Source organism: Phocoena phocoena, chromosome 8 (assembly GCF_963924675.1).
Source record: "Phocoena phocoena chromosome 8, mPhoPho1.1, whole genome shotgun sequence".
NCBI lineage: Eukaryota > Metazoa > Chordata > Mammalia > Artiodactyla > Phocoenidae > Phocoena > Phocoena phocoena.
The window spans coordinates 71,679,501-71,693,781 of NC_089226.1; the positions used below are offsets into that span (position 1 = coordinate 71,679,501).

The window sequence follows — 14,281 nt, forward strand, 5'->3', positions numbered from 1 at the left end:
TTCCCACTGGCCTCCACTCACCTTTTGGGAGCAGGTAAAAGAAGCTGACTCCTTCTAGGGTTTGGCTAAGAAGAGGGTGGGGACCCACACCCAGGCGCAGGACACGGGTCAGAAGCCCCGCCCTGGCCCAGGTGTGTCCTCAGGTGGGTGGCAGCCCAGGAGCGGCCTGCTTACCCTCACCCTGATGACGTTGACCTCCACGAGGAGCAGCATCCCGTAGAGGATCACCAGCAGCCCCGTGAGGCAGAAGCGCAGCTGCGAGAAGCCGATGGCGTGGTCGTAGAACTTGACAAACTTGATAGTCTTGGTGATGAAGGCCAAGGTCCAGTAGACTAGCAGGGCTGCCGAGGGGAGACAAGAGAGCACGGAGGATGTGTGTGCACATATTCACGTGTGTGTGTGCGACTGTGTGGAAGAGGACGGAAAATAAGTGTGTCAGGGAAGAGGTATGTGTGCGGACAAGCAAGTGTTATGGGTGTGAGTATGCATTTCTGAGTAAGGGGGTGTCCGTGTGTGTGAATATATGAGCATGTAATTTTGAGGCGACTGTGCGTACATTAAAACATTCATGATAGGCATGTCCAAAAATAATAATCATCTTATAAGTCAAGGTGGTCAGCCAAATTTCCCTTTACAATAAATAAGAAGAAAAATAGTGGAATTATTTCTTGAATTTAACTAAGTTATAGGCACCATACCAAATAAGCACTTTCAACATATTTATCTCATTTATTTCTTATATTAGCCTTGTGAAGGAAGTCCTGCCGTCATGCTCAGTTTAACGGACAAGGGAATCGAGGCTCAGAAAGGTTTGGTAACTGATCTAAGGTCACACGGCCATTAAGTGGACCAGCCTAGGGCCAGAGCCTGTGCACGTAGGCTCCACCCTACAATGGCTTCCTTGCGGAATTCCCAAGCTGGGAAGATCTTAAAGGTCCTTCAATCTAGCCCTTTCATTTAACAGATGAGGAACCTGAGGCCCAGAGAGAGGAGGTGACATGCCCAAGCTCACTGCAAGTTAGTGACAGACAGAGGGTGAGGGCCTAGGTCCCTGGCCCCCAAGTCCAGAGTCCACTACGGCATGATGATGCTCCTCAGGGAGCCTGGGGAGTGGGAGATACAAAAAAATGAGTCACAGTCCTGAGAGGCAGTGTGTATAGTGGTTAGAGCTGGGCCTGCAGCCAGATACCCCTGGGCACAGATCCTCTGACTTAATAGCTATGTGACCTTGGGTAAGTCATTTAACCCATCTAGGCTTCAGTTTCTTCAGCCATAAATGGGAATAATAATAGTACTACCTCAAAAGTCGTCATGAGCAATGTATGGAGAGCATTTAGCACAGTGAGCCTGGCACACGGTAGGTGCTCTTTGGATATCAGCTGTTAATATATCTGTTATCTCCAGATTTCAGACCTTGGACCATAAACACCAGGAGCCATCTGTGGATTCTAACCTATAAATTCCCACCCACCACCATCCAAATCCACCAATAAACCATAGTCAGCTGGTGACAACAAAAGACAGCAGTAACTAAGTGCCCCTTTAGGGGGTGCTTTAGCATAGGTAGTCCTTCCCCAATTACCCCCTAGAGTCATATGCTCTGCGATATATGATATATATGATCTTATATATGATATAAGGTCAGCCTAAATGCCTAGAGCTCCTCTCTAGAGGAATCACAGAGAGGGAAGGAGACTGTCATCCTGCCTTCATCCCTAGGAGGGCCAGGACATAAATGCCAGGGCATCTCTTGGGGACAAAAGCTGGGGTCTGTCCCAGCCTGGCTCTGGGCTGGGAACTGGGTTGAGACATTGAACTGGGGAGGGACAAATGCCACCTGAGAGCATTAGGATAGAGGGCAGGAGCATCTGCTTCTGGTCCCAGCCCTCAAGACTGGGATGATGTCCCTCAGCTGGGTCAGGTCTCCAGGTCACAAGGAATCCCCTAGCTGGGGGACATTCCCCTGCATCCACACCTATACTCTCCCAACAGACTCTATCCCAGGCACCAGAACCTCTTTAGACCTTCGTGAGGGTTCCTCCTGAGGCCAAGACTTTAAAATATGTCTCAGATTGGTCTTGCCTCTAACACGTAACAGATATGGTTTGATTTGATCTTTATAAGAACCCTATGCCTTAGGCAGGGACTTACTATTCCTGTTCAGATGGGGAAACTGAGGCTCAGAGAGCCTGAGTGTCTTGTCCAAGGTCACACAGGGAGTTAGTTGAGGACCCAGGACTAAGCCCAGGGGTTATTTCCACAGTCCCATCCTACAGTGCTGAGCCCTCAGCCTGTTGCCAGACACAGCAGCATTCGGTAAAAGCTTAGTGCATGTCCGAGAGAACAGGAGAAGGGAAAGAAAGTAGTAAAACACAGGGGCTGCTGGTGAGTTTTAAACTCTGAGTTCCCATTACCTCTGCTTCCTCCCTCCCTTTCCTCTCCCTCATCCCCACATCCTACCTATTACCAAATTCTATTTTACCTCCTAATTATCTTGAATCCATTCACTTCTGTCCATCTGGGTGGCCACCTGGGTCAGGTCACCATCATGTCTCCCCTGGACCGCCTTAAGAGCTTTCTCATGGTTTCCCCACTTCCCCTCTTGCCCTCCTCCAACCTAGCCTCCGTAGAGCAATACATTTAATCACATATGGTCTCAACACACCCATGTTCATAGCAGCATTATTTGTAATAGCCAAAAGGTAGAAGCAACCCAACTGCCCATTGATGGATGAATGGATAAACAAAATATGGTGTGTGTGTGTGTGTGTGTGTGTGTGTATACACACACACACACACACACAATGGAATATCATTCAGCCTGAAAAAGGAAGAACATTCTGACACGTGCTACAACATGGGTGAAACCTGAGAATATAATAAGTTAAATGAACCAGTCACAAATGGACAAAATAGTGTATGATTCCACTTATACTACGAGGTGCCTAATGTAGACAGATTCATAGAGACAGAAAGTATTATCGAATGATGGTTTCGAGGGGTTGAGGGGAGTTATTGTTTAATGGGTGCAGTTATTGTTTAATGGGAAGATGAAAGAGTTTTGGAGATGGATGGTAGTGATAGTTACCCAACAACGTGAATGCATTGAGTGCCACTGAACTGTACACTTACAAGTGGTTAAAATGGTAAGTTTTATGTTATGCATATGTTAACACATACACACACACATCCCAGTCCTCAATGGCTTCCCATCGCCCTTGGGATAAAGAATAACGCCTGTAGTGTGGCCTTCAAGGTCTTGCCCCACCTGTCACTCCAACCTTCAAAGTTCAGCTCCCTTCTGCTCTCTGCACTTCAGCTGCTGTTTTTTGCCCAGATTTCCTAATGTGCTTTGCATCTTCTGCCTCTGGGCCTTTGCACATGCTGCTCCTGCTGCCTGAAGCATTCCCCTGTCCCTTCTCGCAGTTAGTTCCTACCTATCCTTCAGTTCTCGGCTCAAACATGACATTCTCACAGAACACCTTCTGATCTCACCTGGGTCCAGGAACAAGGTTACTTCGCGGGACGATGTAAGCCGCATCATGGGTCACCTTTCTGCAGGACTCCAGACCTGTGACCGGACAGTAGCTTCCTCAAAGGGTCAGCTATTCCCCTAATACCTGCTGTCCTGCAGCTCATGGGGTGCATCCTCTTCCCTTTTCCCTGTTCTAGAATTTCTGGCTTTGTGGAGAGCAAAGCTCTACCAAAGGGGGGAGTTAGTCTTTGTTCCTTGGAGAAGGACTGGTCAATCCATGGGTGGTCATTTGTGCTTTGCGGAGAGAACATTATGCTCTTTCTGGAGAATGAGAAAATGAACTCGCCAGATGCCCAGACAGGGTGTTTCCAGGGGCACCGTTCAGCCAGGCCTCGTGGTTAATGAGAGGCCTCTGTGCATGAGGAGCTGCTTCAGACACTGGCGTGGGAGGCTCTCCGAAGCTTGTATTTAACACCTCTCCATCTGTTGCTCCCTAGTCCCCCAACCATACTCACTTGGGGGCCCCTGGGGTGGGGGCATCATCTGGATGATCCTGATGGAGCCAGCTCCCACCTTACACAGGAAGGTAGACCTGTGATTAGCTTGGGAAACTTTCGCTACCCATTCATGACACCGTGCTGTCTCTGGCTTAGCAGAGAGTTCCAGACTCCAGATGTCAATTAGATGCTATGATTCCTAAAAATCATAGTCTGACTTAATGACACACGGTCTGACCACAGCCTAACAGTCAGATGTACAGCCCCGGCCTTAGACAGGCAGACTGAGCCTCACATAGAGGCAGATCTGTGGATTTATACCTCTGGCCTAAGCACAGTCTGAGGACCCTTAGACACACAGTCTCAGCCTTTTTAAGAGCCTGCTTGGGTGCCAGACTCCTGGGATCTAAACTTGAATCTGAGGACTTCCCTGGTGGTCCCGTGGTTAAGAATCCACCTTCCAATGCAGGGGATGCAGGTTCGATCCCTGGTCGGGGAACTAAGATCCCACATGCCGTGGGGCAACTAAGCCCGTGTGCCACAACTGGAGGGCCCACGCACCACAACTACTGAGCCCGTCCGCCACAACTAGAAAAAAGCCCGCGTGCAGCAATGAAGAGCCCACACGCCGCAATGAAAGATCCCGCATGCCACAACTAAGACCGAGTGCCGCCAAATAAATAAATAAATGTTAAAAACAAAAACAAAAACAAAAACTTGGCTCTGGCCCTTGACTAGCTGGTGAGACTAGTGCAAACCACTTAACTTCTGAGCCTCGGTCTCCTGATCTATAAAAGGGAAATAATAATGGTACCTACCTCATAGAGTTGTAAGGATTAAATGAGTTAATATATGTAAAATGCTTAGGATCGTGCCTGACACATAGCAGGTGCTAAATGAGTGTTCACTGTTATTATTTGGAACCCCTCTGAGTTTCAGTGTTCACATCTGTAAAATGGGGATAGCAAGAGTACAAGAGGGAGAGTGTGGGGGTTAAGTGAGATAATGCACGGAGGAAGCTTAGCACGGAGCCTGGCACACAGCACACACTCAGTAAATGTCAACATCCATCACTGTTGTTTCGGACTGGGACCCCGGCCACATGGTGTCAGAAGGTCTAAGCGGGCACTCCTAAACGTTGGCAAACCACAGGCTCTGGTCCTGGGGCCCTTCTCTTTCTTCCCGGTTACCTCATTTGGGCTCAAGATGCCACCTATGAAGCCGTGACTATCAGACCTCCTCTGGAACGCCCAACTTGTTTATCTAACTGACCGCCTGACACTTGAGCTGGCTGTTTCAAACTCAACTGTGGCCTAAACACCCCAACTCCTGCTCCTTTGCCATGTCAGTTACTAATACCGCTGTTCACCCATGTACTCTGGCCCAAAGCCTAGGAGTCTTCCTTGTTCCTCTCCTGGCCCCTGACCTCATCTCCTACCATTCTTCCTTGGGCTCATTTGCCTTCGACCACACTAGCCTCTTTGCCAAGGTTGTTCCTAGCAGAAGGTCTTTGCACTTGCTGTGCCATTTGCATGGAAACATCTACCCCCAAATATCTGCGTGCTCACTCTTATCACAGACCTCCTCTGAGCATCCTATACAGACAGCAACACGGCCTTCACTCTCTACCCCTTACCCAGCTCTATGTTCTTCATAGCGTCATCACTACTTATTTGTTTGTCTGTTTACTGTCTTTGCTTGTATGTCTCCTCCACCAGACTGGAAGCTCCACAATGGCAAGAATTTTTCTTCTCTACTTCTGAACCTCTAGCACTTAGAACAGTGCCTGGCACATAGTAAGTCCTCAGCAAACATTATCTGAAGGAACAAACGGAAGTACCTATCCCTCCCCGTTTCCCACTCCTCCCCTTTCCCTACCAATCAGCAGCTTGGGGAAGTTGGAGGTCTCAATGTTGTGATAGTAGATCACAGAGGTGACAGCAGCCATGAACGCCATCCCGGCCGGCATGTACAGGTGGAGATGGCGGGACTCGGTCACCCTGAGATAAGGACAAGAGAGACGGAGAGAGAGAGAAGGAGAGAGAGAGAGAGAAAATGTAGATGAGCTGCGTCGTACTCTAACAGAGTAGCCCAGGCCTCGTGCTTAGGGCACAGCACACAGTGGGGCCTCCAGAACACACGTAACCATATAGTTCCATACCATATGCTGGCAGCTCTGCCCAGCCCAGACCCCAAACACACCTGTTAACTAAGGGGCCCAGGCGTTCACACAGAGATGCTATGAGAGCTCGGTGTTCAGGCTTTGAAATTCATGGCCTTCTCTCTCTGGGTTCACGCTTACAGAATCTGGCATAGGGGAGCTGGCCTTGGCAGTCGCAGCTGCAAAGCTTCTGGCTTAGAACCAGCTTATCCCCCTACAGAGGCCTCAGTAGGTGGGCTCTGGTCTGGTGATAAGCCCCATAGGGAGCCAGAGCTCCCTCCCAGAACTCAGCTTCTCCACGACTGGTGAGGAGGCTCGACTTGCCTGGTCCTGGTCATGCCCTTCCAAGGCTCCCTTCTATAGAAAGCAAAACTCAAAGGCACAGGTGATATGGCCTCAAGTCTTTTCCAGCACTGCCCAGCCTGCTCTTTCTAGTGAAGCTATGGTTAGGAACCCCTCCATTCCCAGGAGGCCTTCTCCAGTCTTCTGCTTCAGTGCTGCCCTTGCTTGCGTTGCTCCTTCTATCCAGTGTGCAAAGAGTCCCTGCCCTCGAGAAGCTGACAGTAGGGAGGGAAGCAACCATGCTCAGAGCTAACTGTCTGACTAGGCAGTCTAGGGAAGTGGTATTGCAGATGGACAGAAGGCTGAGAGCACACAGGGGAGGGTGGGCAAGCAGGGAATGCTTCACAGAGGAGGTGGCACAAGGCTGAACTTTGAAGGATGAGCAGGAGTTCAACGGAGAAGGTGGGGGGAATGAGGAGAGCCATGTTGGGACCCCAGGTGGTCTGGTGGGACTAGGATATAGCATAGAGGCAGTGTGTTTCCCTTTTTCCTTGCTAGAAGAACCACAAGTTTGCTCCAGCAACCATGCGCCCAGCCCCAGGGAATGGATGGTGATTGGTTCAAGCAGCCATGCAATCGCACACTTCTTTGTCAGTGATTGGTTTAAGAGTGGCCATACAACCCAATTCTGGTCAATGAGATGTAAGGAATGTCTGTAGAAGATGATCTCCTGCATAAAGAAGAGGCTTGTGGGCAGCATGCCCCCTTTTTCCTTGCTTAGTTGATGCCTGGAGTTGGGCAGCCATCTTGTAACCATAAGAGAAGATATGGTGGACACACAGAGTATGGCATAGAAAGATGTGGAGAAGCTGGGTCCCTGATGCCATTACTAAGCCACCACACCAACTAAAAAAGGTGGCCTCCAGATTTCTTGTTAAATGAGACTGTACACGTTGACGTTCTTCAAGCTTGATTAGTGGATAGTCTCAGTGCAAGGTCTTCGCACTGTTACAGGACGTACAAGGCAGTCACTAGTGGGGGCACTGGAAACAACCAACACCCTGTCCAGGAGGTCTTCAAAACGCTTGCCTCTGTACTCCTTGAAATAATTTTGAAAAACTCTGTACTCCTGCATACATTTTTAAGTGACATCCAAAATGTTATTTTGTAAGTTTAAGTACATTCATTTTTTTTGCAATAGAAGGTAGAAATGATAACATTTTATAAGATGAAATAAGACAGTGAATAACCATAATTGAAATAAGTATTTTATGACACGACTTAAATAGATTTTGGCTGCTTTACTGAATAATATACACTGACTTAGATAAGAAATTAGGTAAAAGTTTTATATATGGCTTTTTCCAGTGTATGGTGGTCTGGGAAAACATTCTATATTTTAAAAAAAATTCTAACTAACCTAAACTGCTTTGGTTGTTGTGAATTCAGAGCATCACAGAGAAATAATACTTAAAGGAAGACAAGAAGCCCTACATGTTAGATGCCTTACTTAATCACTAAATGAGGCTTACCTTAAACTAAACTCAAGTTCGAAGGCCACTGCTTTAACGGCCCCCCTCTCTCATCTGCCCCGTACACTTCCGGCAAGTCGGCCAAGCCAGGACAGGGACTGTGGCTTCTCCTCATGTCCGTTCCCCTTCCCATCCTCCTTCATGCTCCCCTGCCCAGGGGTGCAGGCCACAGATGGAAACCAGCAAATACCAGATAAGTGCCTATGGAGGAGCTGACCTGCTCTCTGGGGAGGAGACGGCGATCTGCACTGAACTGGAGAGGTTTGGGATACAGGTGCTGCCCTACACAGGAGGGCCTGCTGGACAGCCAGCAGGACAGAGTCCCCAACCATATTCTATCCAGTCTCCCACATTCTGGGAATATACCAGCTGCCCAGGGCTCTGCCACTCTGCACTCTGCACCCTGTCTATGCTCTAATTTCAGCCTCCACTGCCCTACGAAGCAGGCAAGGCAGGAATTATGACGCTCATTTCACAGGTAGAGAAAGTGAGACCCAAGTCCCACAGCTGGTGCGTGGCATAGCAGAAATGCTAGCAAAGACCCAGGTCTACCTTCTCTGCAGGAAGGGTATTTTCCCCTCTGTTGTTTTGTTCATTACAGCCGGGTGAGTATATTCTGGCCGGAGGGCTCACAAGGCATCCCTCCCGTCTCTAGCATCTGTGCTGCTTTGGAAGGGGTGTTGGGATGGAAGGCGGGAGGCGGACTTGTCACCTGCTAGTTATGTGGCAGTATGCATTCTGGTCCTGCTCATCTGAGGGCTTTGATAGCCAGGAGGAGGCCCAAGGCAAGCAGTTATCACAGAGATTACTGCTGAAGCCAGGATGCAGGGACATTGGGAGTGGGAGGGTAAGGCAGTGTGTGTGTTGGTGGAGGTGAGGATCCCATCCCCCTGCCATCCAGCTGCAGGAGCCAGGGCTGGCAGGAGTGGAATCTGGGCATAGACTGATTCCAGCTCAGAGGGATTGGACCTCAAGTATTTAAGCCAAATGTCCACCACCCTCCACCACCCCTTCACCCAGGCAGTCACTGAGCCTTGCCGATCCTTCCGTTCTTCCTTAGTGAGACGGCTGCTTCATCTCCGCCTCATCTGCACCCCCAACTGCTGACGCATCGCTTCGGGCTGCACTTATCTCTCACCTAAACTACTGCAATCAATCCGAAGTGCTGCTTCTACCTCCAGCCTCTCCCTGCTTCCACCCTGCCCTCAAGTTCTCACCTAAAAGTGCTGTGCTGATTACATCTCTTCTCTTCCAAACTGCCTAGAAAATTCAACCCAAACACTCAGCCTGGCATGTGAAGCCTTCCTGCAGATGCCCCCAGTTTCCAAATCTCAGCCTCCATCGCTCCCACGTGTTTCACGCTTCAGCCCCGCCGCACTGCTGCACTGCTCCCACCCTGCCTGCTTCCCCTCCCACCACTCCTCACTCGCCCACGGTACCTTTCTCACGACTCCCCGCTGGCCCTCCCTCTCTGGAACTCCTCTGCCTGTCAGAACCCTAGTCATCCTTCCAGATCCTGCTCAGAAGTCCCCTCAGCCATGAAGCTTGCCCAACTCTGCCTTCCTTTATCCTCCCATAGTACTTACTTGTAACGTTATCTCATTTATTCTCTTAAGGAGTCCCTAAGGGTCTATGGAGCTTTCTCATGTGCCTTGCACTGTGAATACAAAGATGAATAACATGAAGATTCCAACTCTGAGGCCTTTCTGACTTAGGCGGGAGACAGTTTGCAAATAGATATAGATGTTAACATACAGTATGACCTATGCTGTGGCAGAGGTGTGAAGAGTATGCTGTGAGGTCCAGAGGCAAGGTGGGCATGGGGAGAAGGCCCATAGGAATGAGGCTAGAGAGAGGGAGGGCTGACTGTGAGGAACCTGGATGCCAGGCTGAGGACTTAGGACCTTGTAAACAACTGGGAACCAAGGAAAGATCTTAAGCAAGAGTGATTTTTTTCCCTCCAAGAAGGTAACCCCAGCAGCTTGTGGGAGAGGCTGGGCATATCCACTCTAATAGGCTCTAGGATTATTTCACCAGGTCTTGGTGTGCAGATCTGGGTCCCCTCCACCCTGCTGCACTGAGAGCAGGGCCTGGTTCTCACTGTCCAGTGCCTGGCACAGAGAGCCTGGCACACAGATGTTGGGTAAACAGTTGCTGGATTTATTAGCAAATGAAACGATATTGGCTCATGGAATGCAGCTGAGCTGGGGTCTCCCTGGGCCTTTTAGGAAGCACCCTTGAGTAGATCCACTCTCCTGGGTCCTCTGAGAGTCACTCACCCATCAGACAGGATGCCCTCCGCGATCTCACACACCAGGACGAAGAGCAGCATGAAGGTCAGGATCCAGCGCAGGTTGTGCCCAGGGAAGTGGAGCCATGTGCTGTGGTGGATGTGCACCTTGGAGCTCTGACTGCCCCATCCTGCAAGGAGAGACAGGAAGAGGTGGGAAGCCTGGCTCTCCTGGAGGAGGTTTCGCGAACCCCAGGAGGGTGCTTTGGCATTGGGTCCATGATGGGGATGAGGTGTGTACCCATGACAATGCTCCAGTCTGGTACACATGAACTAAATGTCCTTGCATGAAACCCCGGACCTACAGAGGCCCACATGTGCAGGTACCCATTTTATATGCCTTGTGTGACAAATAACCGCGTAAATAAACGTTTGGTGGAGAGCAACAGTGTAAATGCTGGTACAGTTTTTGATACACATGTGAACATAAGCTTCCTTCCTATTTCTCGTTGTCTTTGTCAACAACTAGCAACTTTTGCTTCTGCAGCATCTTCCTCTTTTAAATTTTGTAGCAATTTTTCCTTTCTTCTCAAAAGCTGTATATGAATCTTAAGATTTGCTTTTTTTCTTAATTAGAGCAAATTAACACGTTTTGGGGGAGGCAGGGAACACCCTATGAGTTGACAGAGCTAGCTAGCTTGAGAAATTCGAGGTCTTGGAGAGAGATAAATGGGACCCTAGGAAAGAGGCACACACAACTGTCTGGGCAGTGACGCTCAACTCTGCGGAGGGCTTTCGAACTGGGGCGCTAGTGGCCTCCGTCCGGGTCGCTGCTAAGTCGGATCGGCTCTGCCCCGAGCCCGAGAAATTGAGCTACGAAGACGCGCGTGCCGCGGTGGGGTTAGCTGGGGAAGTGGAGCCTCTTCTCGATCAGGTCGAGTGGAACCCCAGGATTGCCGGAGGCTACTGACCACTGTCAGGTTCAGCCCCTGGGAAGCACAGGGTTCGCAGGGCCTCCACCCAGCCTCTGAGGCGCAGGCTGCACTCCTCCCTGGGCCCAGCTGCGGCTGACGAGAAGGGTGCCTTGGGGGAGGGTGGCCCGGCTCCCTACACAGCGCCTCTGAGGTTACAGCCCGACCCCCTCCCGACCTATCCAGCGCGTACAGAGACCCCTGCTTTCCCCTTTCTCCACCGCAGCTCTGGCCCTGCGGTGGCAAAACTTGGGGGTCCCCTGGGTCAGGAGCTTCCGTTGTGGTGCGTGCGGTTTCAGGGACACCCCGGGAGTGAGGTCTGTGCGGGTGTGTGAGCGCCGGCACCGCGGGGCATAACACAGGGCAGGGAACCCCAAGGGGGAGGCGAGCGGCGGTCGCCTGGCTGCAAGGGGACGCGGAGCGCTGCGGCGCGCAGCGCCTCCTTCTCCTCCCTCCCTCCCACCGTCCTCCCCTCCTCCGCTGCTCGCCCCGCGCGCTCACCGATGAAGAGAATGGGGAAGGTGATGAAGAGCAGGAAGACGTGCGGCACCACGTTGAGCGCGTCCACGAAGCAACCGTTGTTGAGGACGCCCTGGTCCACCCGGTAGGCGGCCGAGTGGTTCTCGCTGCCGCAGAAGGCCAGGGGCATGGCGGCGCGGGCTCGGGCTCGGGCTCGGGCTCCAACTGCGGCTGGCTGCACGCGCCTCCCGCGCTCTGTCCCCTGTAGCTCCGCCGCCCGGCCCGGCCGTCAGGCCCCAGCCCCCACCCCGCAGGCCCCGCCCCGTCGGCGCTCCGGTTCTCCCACCCCGCCCAGCTCCTCCACCTGCGGGCCTGAGGGGTGGCGGGGAGCCCGACCCGCCGGGCCGCGCTGGGGCCGAGTTCCAGCTGTGGCGGCCCGCACGATGCGCTGGGGGCCGCCTTGTGAGTGCCCCGCTGCGCGCGTGCGCTGGGGAAGCAGGAACGACAGGCTGGGTGGGTGGGCACGCTCGAGTCTGGATGGGAGGGTGAGGGGTGCAGAAGAGAGGAGGAGGGTCCTCGCGGCTCGGGAGTGGGCGCGGTCGGAGTCTCGAGTGTGACCTCCCTGCCCGGGGTCTGAGGTGTAAGCTCACTTGGGCCTGGCTCTCGTGGGTATAGTTAGAGCGGAGGGTCCTGGTGAGGCAGTGTGGGACAAGCCCCATCCCATATGAATAGGAAAAGCATTCAAAAACGTTACCTAGGGGGGAGCTTCGAAGGTTTTCGAAAGTGGTTCCAGGCGGGGGACGTTCATAGGTGCTTTACAGCGTATCCCTCGCTTTCACAAACGGAATCTTCCAATACTCCTGCTAAGTACAGGTTAATTGCTCCCATTTTTCTGGTGAGGAAACTAAGGCTCCGGGAGGTTACATGACTGACCCAAGGTCTCACTGCCAACAAGTAGGGAAGCATAACTTGAACTCAGCTCATCGAATTTCAACCCGCACTCCCAGCCCCCATCTACCTCAGGCATGCGTCTATCACATGATTGAAACCTCCAGCGACTGGCAGGTGAATGGATAGAATAGATCATGGCCCAAGGTTGAAAAAGAGGTGCTGTGGAATTGTATCCAGTGAAGGCAATGGAAGGCAGCCAAGAGGGGTGGAAAGAGATAATGTCACCCTAGGCTGTATCCTTAACCTGACACAGACAGGCTTAAGGAGTTCAAGAACCTGGTGAAATCGTAAAGACAGTATTATGCCTTCCTATACATTTTGGAGAAATTCTCACAGGTCTGTGACCAAAAAAGTTTACATCCTATGAAGAAAGAAGACGAAAGGGGATTTGGGATTAGATTTTAGAAGAAATTTCTGAGTTAGAGATATGGAGCATAAATGCATCTGTTCTCAGGAGGAGCTAGGGGGTCATCAAGGAAGCTCTCTTCGGCCCTTTTCCCTATGAGCCTCTCTGAGCCTGTTCTGAGGCTGCTTTGAGGCTCGAAGCCTTTACAAGACGCTGTCAGGCAAGGACTCAGCTTTGCCTTAGGACTTGAGAGAGGCCAGGGCAGAAACAGGAACCAGAGCAGAGGGCAGGTGGGGCTGAGTGAAGAGCTTGGGGAGGGCAGGAGCTCAGGGTTCAAAGTCCTCAGACAGTCTCCGACTTTTTGGGTATCTCTCTGAGGGCAAAAGATGTTTCATGCAGTATCAGACAAAATAGTGAAAACTTGGTGGCTGTAAATACCCCGTACCGGTGGCAGGAGTTAATTAATCTGGGTGAATGCAGCCACTGAAAAAGTGATTGCTGAGTCTATCAAGTGGTAGTCAAGTGGGAAAAGCTTATGAGACAATGTCAGGTGAAAAAGGAAGAAACAAAATCGTGTGTTTCCTTTGATTACAGCCATATTAAATATGTATGTTTGAATACAAGCCCGCGGGGGAAGCTCAGACTTGGAAATGGCTGTTACGTTAGGGTGGTGGGTAGTATACATTAGCTACCGTTGCTGTGTTTATAATTATTGTTATTACCATTCTCTTTCTGTAAGAACGAAGCAGCTGAGGTTCAAAGAGATGAGATGGGGAATTCCCTGATGGCCCGGTGGTTAGGGCTCTGCACTTTCACTGCTGCCGAGAGCACAGGTTTGATCCCTGGTTGGGGAACTGAGATCCCATGAGCCTCGAAGCACGGCAAAATAACAAAACAAAACAAACTAAACAAACAAAGAGATGAGATGATGTGCCCTTGGCCACCTAACAAAATTGCTTTTAGGTCTTTGTTTTTGGCTCCAAGGTTTTTTTTCAAACTTTCTGTTGCCATTTTGTTTTTGTAGTTATAATTTTAGTTTTTCACACTTTCAGCAGTGCCGTTTTTCCTTTCAGTAGTAGATATGTATATATTTTAAGTCCTCAGTCCTGGCTCCACCACTACTAGTTGTGTCATGTAGGACAAGTTACCGATTCTGTGCTTCAATTTCCTCTTTTCTAAATGGGGAAGATAATAATACAGACCCCAGAGGATTAAAATGAGGTCACGGGTATAAATGTGCTGTGTAAACCTGGAAGATGGTCCTGGCTACCTCATCCTCTGGGTGCCCACCCATGGGACCCCATCAATCAATCATGGTTATCTAGTGGTCTTTCCCTTCCTTGGCACTCAGCACACAGTGCCTGGCACATCCCACAC

At 50.9% G+C, this 14,281-nt stretch overlaps 1 protein-coding gene across 2 annotated transcripts in view; it reads right to left on the reverse strand.

Annotated features, from left to right (window-relative positions):
- ABCC8 (ATP binding cassette subfamily C member 8) overlaps window positions 1-11,797 on the reverse strand; it is a 75,486-nt gene extending 63,689 nt beyond the window's left edge. For both annotated transcript variants that reach the window (XM_065882138.1, XM_065882137.1), the window contains exons 1-4: window positions 11,650-11,797; window positions 10,227-10,368; window positions 5,851-5,972; window positions 175-341 (exon numbers count right to left, since the gene is read on the reverse strand). In XM_065882138.1, the coding sequence (XP_065738210.1) occupies window positions 175-341; window positions 5,851-5,972; window positions 10,227-10,368; window positions 11,650-11,797 (579 nt within the window). The remainder of the gene's footprint in view (window positions 1-174; window positions 342-5,850; window positions 5,973-10,226; window positions 10,369-11,649) is intronic.
- Between the last annotated feature and the right edge of the window lie 2,484 nt (window positions 11,798-14,281).